We start from the raw sequence: 10,844 nt of genomic DNA on the forward strand, positions 1-10,844 counted from the left end.
AATATTATTATTAGTAGTAGTTGTTTTGGTAGTAGTACTAAGAGTAAGCATTCATTATTTTTGTGAATATTTGTGTTTGAACTTCCCTGGAAAGGAGTTACCTTTGGTTAGCTTGGATTTGCTGTTGCTCTCAAATACAACCTTATATACTGAAATTCCCTGTGAGTGTGTGCCTTCCACTTTGATTAATGCTGGGTTAATAGGAGCATATGGGAGGTGAACTGTAATTCATGTGACTGACCCTCTAATACAACTTTAATTTTTGAGGTACCCCAGTACCAAAAACAGGCACTTGGGCAATCTGCTGTGTTGTTACGACTTTGCTGTTAATTTTTGTTTTTTATTACTTCAGTCGTTAAATAAAAATTTTCCACTTTTACAGGCCAACTTTGTGATGACACCTTGTGCATTTCCCCCCAGGTACGAGCAATAAAATCTAAATAATGAACATCTTAACCCTACTGCACCTCTACTACAATTACAGAACAAGGGGAAGTGTCACCTTCAACATGTGTGTTGTATTTGTCTCTCAAGTATGAATGCTCTAAACATGAATAATGTGTGAAAAAAATAGAGGTGCGACACCTGCTCTGTGTCTGGAAATCTCACATTCCCCAAACTAATCAAACAGAAAATAGGAAATAGGAAAGGCCTAAAGGTGCTTTATGAAAAGAGAAAATAAAATGTTATATATGGTCAAATGGATTTTTCTGCACACAGAACTCATTTTCCTCTCAAACTACTGAAGAGTCACCTGTAAGGAAAATAATCAGAGTTTTGGCCAAACATGAACAAGAGCTGAAGTAAGATTGTTGCTTCCAGCTGGTTATAAAAGTCTCTTGAGTTTATGATCCATCCATAATTGTCCTTAAAGCAAGAGAATTGGACACCTTTGCACATGTGACACAATAGCAGTAACTTTTTTATCATCCCCAACACAGAGACAGTACTGATATCATGATATTATGTTCATTATTTTTTAAAACCGAGTGGACGGCATTAGGGGTCAATGGGGAATGGTGCCTGCAACTGCAGACTTGCCGGTCTAGTTTGTTAGGTAGTGCCGTCACACAAAATCAGGATCTTAGTAATATGCTGTCCTAGGATTGTCTCGTTACAGCATAAATGCATCATTGGTAGAATTTACACATTTTTTATCCTACCACAGCTTGAGTTTGTAAGATTTTAGTTCTTTATTTTGCTGATCTAATATATAAGCCTAATATAATATATCTATCTATATCTAATATATAAGACATAAGCCAACGTAAGGAAAGCATACATCATTATTAGTACAATACATTATTTTACTTGACAAGTCAAACTCAGCTCTGTAACAAAAGTCAGTGCTGTTTCTTTTGGGTGAACATCTCTAATAGAACACTACCCAGAATTTCAGGCTAAATATAATACACTTAAATCAGCAGTGTCTACTACTGAAGAGTTTCTGCGTCATAAAAATCTCAGCACAGCATGTTCTGATAAAAGGTCAGAAATTTAGAATTATAATACTTGTCTTTAGACTGAAAAAGTAATGTTGTGTCACACCCTCTTTATACAAATGTCAATTTGCTCCTTGTGGTGGGATTTATTAAGTTACTGCTGGCAGCAGTAGTTTCAATTTTATTCATTTTCTATCACAGCTACATATATATACAGACACTAAAATAGTTTTGGCAGGTGGGAATATGAAACCCATTAAAACTTGGAAAGCTAAGGCTGCATACTTGTGCAAAGCGAATGTCATAAATCTCAGCCATCATGTATATACTGTATGTTTAAAAAATGAGTCAGTGAGAACTTGTTTAAATGGAACTGCATAAAGCAGCAATCTGCTGCTGTTTTGGCACATTTTATGTGTGGTATGTAAGTGGCCTTGTGGTGATAATTTAAAGACTGTCAGACAAGATCTATATCTCACTCAGGCTAGCTGCGTTCTGTTTGCATTCAAATCTGATTAAAACTCAAGGTGAGTAAAGAATCAGGTGAAATGAGTTTGAAATAATTCACACATTTTCTATTAAGCTGAGGGCGATGTGTCTTGTATACCTGCAGCAGATGAATTTAGAGAACTGGCGACGGGAAGCTCTAGTTCAACAAGCGAGCTCTGCTCTCTGTTCTGTTTTGAGACGCAGGGAGCTTTTTTTTTTGCCCGCTGAGTCATGTCATACCTGCTTAGTGGGGACAATGGCACTGCAGCGCTCGCTAAAACCTGAACCACCACATAAAAACAGATGCATAAAAAGATGGCTATAGCTGAAAAGTGAAGTCACAGGCAAAATGTTTTAAAATTCCATTAGTTTTAATGGTCAGCAGGTTACAGTGACTCCAGTTTCAAAAAGTAAGTCAAATTGTATAAAGTCTTCAGCCTCACTTGATCTGTTATCTCAGTAAACATATTCCTGATTAGTTTATTCTATTTAATTAATTTATCTATATAAAGACAATCCATCATCACACCTTTATTTTATATAGTAAAGATTTGATGAGACCATCTCTACATGCAAAACTCCCTTTAAGATGAAGACGGTGTGTTGTTATTGGTTCATAAGAGTTTTCTGATTTGTGATTTATTGCGTTCTTCTAGTTATTTTTGGGGGGTTCTGCAAACAAATGACCAAATAACCAACAAAGCATGTTGTTGCACTAAGATAAATAAAAATAAAAATAAAAGGAAGACATTTTTAAATGTAGATGTCTACATGACTCATGGTCCCCTGCATTTCACTCTTCACTGTGATGTAAAAGGACATTTTGATCAGCCTTGGGCAGGACTGAAATATCCCTAACAACTAAACTTTATTAAGTGTCATTAGATGGCACAGGGGTTGGTTTGGTTCTGCCACTCAGAGTTCTGTGTAGAGTTTGTATGTTTTCCCTTAACCTGTCCAGGAATATTTATATTGAGATTACCATTTTGGCACCTCACTGTACAATACCTTGTGCAATACTTTTTGTAAATAGTCAACAGTGCAATAGACTCAATACTTGAAATGTGCAATTCACTTGTATTTTTATTTTTTATTCCTATTTATTCTATTTATCCCCTTTGTATATTTTATTTATATTTGTCTCTGTATTTATATATGTGTGTGTGTGTGTGTGTGTGTGTGTATATATATATATATATATATATATATAACAGTTCTGTAACTGTAACTTTGGTCGTTGCTGTGCTTTTTTTGGAAGTCGAATTTCCCAGAGGAACCCACCCGAGGGATTAATAAAGTTCTATCTTATCTTATCTTATCTTATCTTATTTTTAAATTGAAAATTTAAATTGACTGTAGGTTTGATTTTGAGTGTGCACCATCTGCCTGCCTCTGTGTTAACCCTGCGATAGATTGGCAACATGTTAAGGATGTACGCTCCCTCTTACTAGTTGGGTAAGTGGTTGTGAATCCTTTCCAGAGAATGAATCATGCTGCCTTTATGTCAAGATTTTCAATAATCCTCTGAAATATCTCTTTGTGCACCAGATGGATTGGCTCCTGTATAGTTGTTCATGGTTTCCAGATCATCTATAAATTTTTGATCTGCTGACTCAGCTTAAGCTAAACCTTGGAAGCTTTGGTTATGATATTTGCCTTATTCATTATCCAGCTATTTTCCCACTGTTTACCTTACTGTTGTGAAGTAAGCTTTATGTATTACTGCGAGGTATTTTGTCATCTTTAAGCCTTAAAACTCATGGCTCTGTGGATTTCATGTCTTTTTTTCATGTGGGTTTCTTTTTTGTTTTTCATACCCAGGAACATTGAGTCTGAATATCATCTTATCTTGTTAACCTCACTGTGTGGTTAAACGTTCTGTGTAGTAAAATAAAATCATCTGTCAGGCCCCTAATAATATCTTTCTGTGACATTTATGACACTTTCTCTCAAATAACAAGCATGTCTGGCGGGATGATGTAGCAAGAAGACAGGGCGATATAAAGGAAACTTATTGGTAGGCTATTATTGAATCATGGGGTGGTTTATTACAAAAACAATACAAGTTAGGTAACTTTCTAGGGACTTACTGCACTAATCATAAGGCCTCTTTGTACCTTTACTCGTAAATACCTTTCGAGAAAGACCCTTCAGCATGGTGGCCCCCACCGCCCCATATGAACTTTGTAATGCCCTGTCTATGGAGGCCTCCAAGAAACAAAAAAGACTACTCAAAATTCATTTGTTCAACAAAACCTTCAACCTCTAGCTTTATTTGTGCATTTCGATATTTCTGTTCATTTTTAATCTTCTGTGAAGCATCCTCGGGCCTCTTGAAAAGCACTGTACAAAAATCTAAGTTATTATTATCATTATTATTATTATTATTATTATTATTATTATTATTATTTTAAATAAACATGTGCAGTAAGGATGTAGTGAATTGCTTTGCTTCGTTACATATTGAGTCCCAATTTTTAGGTAGTACAGCCTTCTTTTGAAACTTTGCGGTAAAGTTTTGTAGAGTTTTCTTGCCATAAAACTTTTCGCAAAGACGCACACACACACACACACACACATAAACACAAACTACTCCAGCAGATGGTCAGTGCTTAACTTTATGAATCTCAGGAGGCTCCAACAGAAGCTGCTCATTTCTTCGTGTCTGTGTGTGTGTGTGTCTGTGTCTGTGCACGCGCGCTAGATAACTTGAAAATGTCACAGTGATAGCTAAAGAAAATAACTCCTTAAAAGACTGGGAATTCAGGACTATAGCCACCTGGAACGATCCCTATTGTTTCAGAGCCTGAGGTGGAGATTTATTTAGGGGCCCTTCCTCTCCATCTTAAATACTGACTTTTAAAAAATTTCGGATAAAACTCCTAACTGTATTTGGGCTGTCAATCCTCTGTCTCAGCCTCTACACTGTAAAAACTGTGATTGGGGTTAATTAGAATCTAATAGGAGAGTAATAGTAATTATTACTCAGTAAAAACGTGTATGAGTAGTTTTAATCAAATCTAAGCAAAATTCAACAATTTTGAGATGTTCAGTTATTTAAATTTACACAGTTTTGTTTGGGGTAAATTCAGCAATGGTTTGTTGAGTAGACTTTAAAAAAAATGTTTGAGTACTAAAAAAATTTAAGAAATCTAATAGATTTAACTGATGAAAGCATTTTCATTTTAATCATTGAACGCTTCCGCCCATAATCCTTTGTGCCACGTGCAGGACACACGCGCTTCATGAGTGGACATCTCCATTTTGTCAGAGGTAAGACTTCTTAATTTGTTCAAATATAAGACACGGTTTAAACAATAACGTATATCGGTTTTGAGTAAAGGTTTTAAACAGTATGATACGTCGAAATTTTATTAATAATCATCACTGTAATGATAGTATCTTATTTTTACACAAATGGCAGTTAGTGGACTGCTAGCACAAGGTCACTTTCCAAGCCTTCACGACTGTGTTACTGAACAGCTTTAACTAACCACATGTTTTACCGTATTAAAAAACATCAACGACATATTCCGATGAGTTTTAACGTCTTTCATCCACGTTTAAAAGTTCATGAAAATGTTTTGCGCTCAGTTGTGAGTGATTTTGTCAGCCACAGTCAGTTTTTCGAACTCCAGTTTCCAATAATGGCGGCCGCTACTAAGTTTTAAAATTACTCTTACTAATCTTTCTGGGTCACAAAATAAACTTTTAACATATTTTCAGGCGAGAAAGTAGCTGTGTAAACATCAAATATCTGCTCGGTTCATCAAGATATCGCATGTTTGCAAAAGTGCTTCGACGTTTTCGGAGCATCTGCTACCCACCAGCTCGATAGCAAGCCGGGAGCTCGAGGGTCACTGAAGCCGCTGAGAACGGCACAATTCCCGGCACATCATTTTCAGATCACCGCGGGGTTTCGCTACTCAGTTTAAACGTAATGTATAAGTCACTTAGACAACCTAAAAATGTTATTGTTTGGTTTTTTCGGTGTTTTATTTGTTCGTGAGTAAATCGGTTTGGCTGAGATTAAAGTTATTAGATTAGATTAGATAAAACAAAACTTTATTAATCCTCCGGGATTTTCACACAGCTGAATAAACGTGAAACAGAAAACTGATTAAACAAAAGTGTGAGACAGTCGAGAATTTACTCCAGTGTCCTGTTATATTTTAGATAGCAAGGAGCAGACGGCTGAGTTTATTAAACTCCACCGAGACAGCGGTGACGCTAATCAGAAGGCTAGACCGTCAGATTTCCCCAGCCGTTTACTTCCAGCCTACCCGACCTTCTGGGGACCCGGCCCACGTAGACCGCGAAGGCCGGGTCCTCAGGAGGATGCAGCCCATGAATTTGGACAAACTTTTAAAATATTTTCATGCGAGGTGCTGTGTAAACTTCAAATACCTGCTCGGTTTATCAAGACATCGCATATTTGCAAAAGTGCTCTAAAGGTTTGTGTTCGTTTAGAGGCGTTAAGTCAGTGTCAGTGAGTTTATATTTACTGTTAAGAGTAAATATCTCACCAGAAAATTTGTAGAATCATTATTAGAAAATAACAGTAAACGTCCTTATATGTTTTGAAATGTGTTAATCTATTGGAATGACTGCGTGTGTTTGTGTAAATTTTTTATTTTGGAGACTGCTATTAATGATAATGTTGCTTTCCTTTCAGGTAATGGAAGATCCCTCAACTTAAATTCACCTGATCAGCATGTAGACTGTGCATTATAAAGTAAGTTGTGATAACATGTTATATTAAATTAAACTAATGGTTTTGAAATTGAAGCGGCATAAAATTACCAAGTTGACCCCACTTAATCTAACTTATTTGTTTTTGTAAAAACAATAAGTAGAAAATAATTGCTTATTATTTGTAGGATTTTTTTCTTCTTCTCTATAATCTCAACATCAAATGTGTATAGATATCCATGCTCTTACATTTGTCATGAAAAACTATTTAGATTCTTAGATATATATTTTTCCATCACTTTAGGACCTGGCAAATGGGATGGCAGTGTAAGATATGCAAATCTTTTTCAACAAACAAACAAACAAACAACAAAAAACAAAACGACAACAACAAAAACTTGATAACATGTACATCTCCCAAGTATTTGTTATTTGCAACATTTGGTGTGTTGAAGTGTGCTTTTTGTTTTATAGTTTTATATCTCAACTATTGTATAAATGAAAAGTAATAACTAATTTTATTTAATTGAAGGGAAATTTAACTCTGCCCATTTACATTTTATTCTAGGTTGAACAAGATGGAGGCAAAGCTTCGTGTAATTATTGATGACCAAATCGAGAAGTTGGTTCTTCCATCAGGGATCCCACCAACATTGGAGGAGCTGCAGAGTGTTGTGAAGGATACTTTTGGGATTTCAAATGACTTCAGTCTTCAGTATTTTGACCCAGAATTCCAGGACTACTTCACTCTTCACAGAGCTGACCAGATAAAAGACAAAGACACTGTGAAGGTTGTTGTCATCACCCCAGTCATGCTAAGCTTGACTCCGGTTGATGACAGTTTTGGCGGCCCCTCTGGCCAACTGTCTGACTATGACTCCTCATATGCTGAGTCAGTTGTATCCAATGCAGACTCTGCTGCAACTACTTCTTCTCAGGACACCATTATTCTCAAAAGGCAGAAGACCACAGAACGTTGTGAGCCCTGGCCGAAACAGTTTCCCATTCCACAGTTTGCATATGAAACTGAGATGTACCTGGAAAGAGCCACTGAGGAGTATAAAAAGAATGGAAATCTTCTGCCCACCTCCAAAGTAAAGACTGATATTCTTGAGAAGTTGGCTGAAACTATATTTACATTTACGGCCTATCCTTCAAGTGCACAGGTTAGTTATGTTGCTGAGGCACTTGTGACAAAATACCCTTGTCTCAAGGAACCTGGCTCTTTCTCAGGTTATTATGGTTGGCAACAAAGCATCAAATACAAGATGGCCAATTATCGTACAAAACTTAGAGGGTTTGGTGTTCCTGAGTTGACATGCAATGCCATGAAACACAAGAGTCCAGGTGACCAGAAGTCTGCAAATAAAGTGAAAAAGCCTCGGAAAGCAGAGGTAAATTACCTTCCGCCATATCCAGCAGGTGAAGATGAGGACAGTCAAGAAGAAGAGAGAATTCAGTTGCTTACTGAAGTCAAGAAAAGAGACAACAACAAAGTGATAAAAGAAAAAATGGCTAAAACATTTGCACATAGACGACATGAAATTGTCAACCTGTCCCCCAGCATTGAAGACATCAAAGCCAGATGGCCAGCTTTGTTTGAGGCATCTCATGTGAGTTCCAAATTCATTTTGGGTGGGCTTTTGGTTTTTTTTAATGTAATCTTTCAAACTTCAAATAATTTGAGGCCGCATCATGTTTTTTTTTGTCGTTCAGCTGCAGGATGAGTTCTACAGGATCACCCTGGTACACCTTGAACCCAAATTCATGTCCATGCTGGATGAGTACACTCCCAAACTGTTGGCCCTTTTCCATTCCAAGGGGGGAGCCATGGGATTGAAGTTGCAGGCTATCATAGCCAAGGTATTTTCCACAGACATTTCAGCTTGGAATTTTATTTAAAGAATTTTTTTGTCAAATTTCATTTGCATGGTGCACAGCTCCACTAATTTGTTTGCATGTTTTTGTCAGTGCAAGAGGACGCCAGGACGTCACTGATATAATTAACAACACAATTATGGGTTTCATGTTTTAATTGTATTTTAAATACATGTCTATTCTTAGTAAAAACAAACAAACAAAAAACAAACAAAAAAACACAAGTACAGGTATTGCTGGGTTTTTGTTTTGTCCCAAGAAGGAAAAACCCTTTCTGACGAACATAAACTAAATTAGATAAAAAACTAAAAGAATAAATTAATGTAATTTACTAAAACGACACATTTAAAGATTGAAGCTTACAAGCATGTTGACAATACCTTTGTGTTGACTGTCAGCACCCAGGCATGTGCATTAACATCAGCTAATTATCGCACATAATGTTCCATGTGATGATAATTTGATATTTAACAGGTTTTTTTTAATACTGCCAATTCTCACAGTTTTGTCTTAATAAATGGTCACTTATCTGATGGTAATTTTTGGAATTCTTGCTCATTTTCAGTCACCAAGCAATCCTAGCAATGACATAACCAGAAATCTGGTTATTCGGTGCTTGATGGTGTACCTTGGGGAGTCCATTGATCAACTGATCAAAGAGTACAGTGTAAGTGTTGAAGTAGAAACATTATTCTGTTTTTGTTAATCATATGTGTTTGTCAAGTTTCAAATAATTTGAGGCATTATCATGTTCTATTTGTCATTCAGCTACAGGATGTGTCCAGGAAATATTTCATGTGTGCAACTACAGTCAGAAAACTCATGTGTTTGTTGTTTCAGGATGCTGATGAGGATGGTGTGTCACAAGATCTTTCTGAACAGAGGATGAAAATCTACAAAATCAAGGCTGTTGGATCTGAGGAGGATGACATTGGCATTGTGCTGGAGGGTGTGAGAGTTATGCCTGCTCTGGGCAATTTTCCAAGAGCATGCGCAATGCTGGTTGGATTGACATATGCAGTCGATCTTGCCTATCCCAAAGAGCTAAAATACACCTTGGAAGTATTCCAGAAAACTTTCCTTGAACTGGATTGTGCTAAGCTCTCACCAAAAGTGAACAGCCTCAAGAACAAGTTATTGGCTTAAGTGAGGACTCTGAAAGAATGAAAGGGAAATAAGCTCACTGAAAACCTTTGGTTTGTCTTTGTTAGATGCAGCTATCTTTTCAGTTTTCAAAATAATTTCAACTTATTCATGTCTTACCCAAATGACCTGCAATGTGTCAGGCTGTATTTGTGCTCTTCATTTTAATGTTTGTTTTTTATTACCTACAAGTTTCTTAGGAATATTCTGTTTGAAAGGCAACAAATTGGAGGAATCACTAGTGAAGCTTTTCTTTGTTTATAGTGTATGTTACTATAAAACATTAGTTTAAAACAACTTTAAAATTTAACAGAAGTGCAGTCCTGTAGCTGTAGAAATGTTACTTCCTCTTACATGTGTCTTAGATTTTCTCAGGTTAAACATCCAAATTGGGATAAAAGGTTGATTTACATTATTGATATTCCATGTACATGAGTTAAAAAACCTTTGTTCTACAGTTATATTGAGTGATTCAATTTAACAAAAGATTGACTAACTAAAGTTTTTGTTAGTCAATCATAAATAAGTAACAGAGATAAAGGAAACGGTAAAGGATATTCAAATTTCAGGTTCATGTTGATATTACAGTCTAATCTAAAGATTAATTTCGTTTTTACAAAACTGGTTTACATTCATGCAGTTTATGTTGCTGTTGCTCTGTACACAAAGCTGTGTGATAAACTGTTTATGACACTAAAACAAATTTACAGCAGAGGAATGTATTTAGGAGATCAGGAGATTGTTGATGAGAATTCAGTGTATACGAGCAGAAAAATGTTATATTATAAATTACTGTGTTTTATTTTCCACAATAAAACAAATTACTGTGTTGATGTTTTCTTTGTGAAATTGATTCATTTTACTCAGAAAATAAGTTAAATTCATTTCATTTTCTCTTATTATTCAGTCATTATTTTTAAGGTTTATTTGGAAAATTATTGAATCCAATTTGAGTTTTACTGAAAAAACAAGAAGATTTCATTTCTTTGTAATGGATATTTTAGGAAGTTTTTACTAAACATTTGCCAGATAGTTAGTAAATTCAAAGTAATTTTTCTCAGAGACTTATTTCATATCAATTATTTTTTTTGGTAAAGTTGGGCAATTTCAACCTTCAGTTTGAGATTTTGACCCTAAATCCAACACATATTTACAGTTTAATTCTAATAATATCTACTTTTGTTTTCTATTTGAATTTAA

General features: G+C 35.7%; 1 protein-coding gene across 2 annotated transcripts; it reads left to right on the forward strand.

Annotated features, from left to right (window-relative positions):
- Positions 1-5,146: 5,146 nt before the first annotated feature.
- LOC308389760 (uncharacterized protein) lies at positions 5,147-10,225 on the forward strand. 2 transcript variants are annotated; one of them, XM_080871286.1, is made up of 7 exons: positions 5,147-5,204; positions 6,607-6,666; positions 6,928-6,950; positions 7,192-8,236; positions 8,340-8,486; positions 9,067-9,168; positions 9,342-10,225. In XM_080871286.1, exons 3-7 carry the CDS (start codon positions 6,943-6,945, stop codon positions 9,645-9,647), a joined length of 1,608 nt encoding a protein of 535 aa, XP_080727412.1. In that variant the 5' UTR covers positions 5,147-5,204; positions 6,607-6,666; positions 6,928-6,942; the 3' UTR covers positions 9,648-10,225. The 2 variants fall into 2 exon arrangements, with proteins under 2 accessions (XP_080727412.1, XP_080727413.1); XM_080871287.1 differs by lacking the exon at positions 6,928-6,950 and having other exon boundaries at positions 5,169-5,204.
- The last annotated feature ends 619 nt before the right edge of the window (positions 10,226-10,844 follow it).

This window comes from Rhamphochromis sp. 'chilingali' (genome assembly GCF_963969265.1).
Source record: "Rhamphochromis sp. 'chilingali' genome assembly, chromosome: 21".
Lineage (NCBI taxonomy): Eukaryota > Metazoa > Chordata > Actinopteri > Cichliformes > Cichlidae > Rhamphochromis > Rhamphochromis sp. 'chilingali'.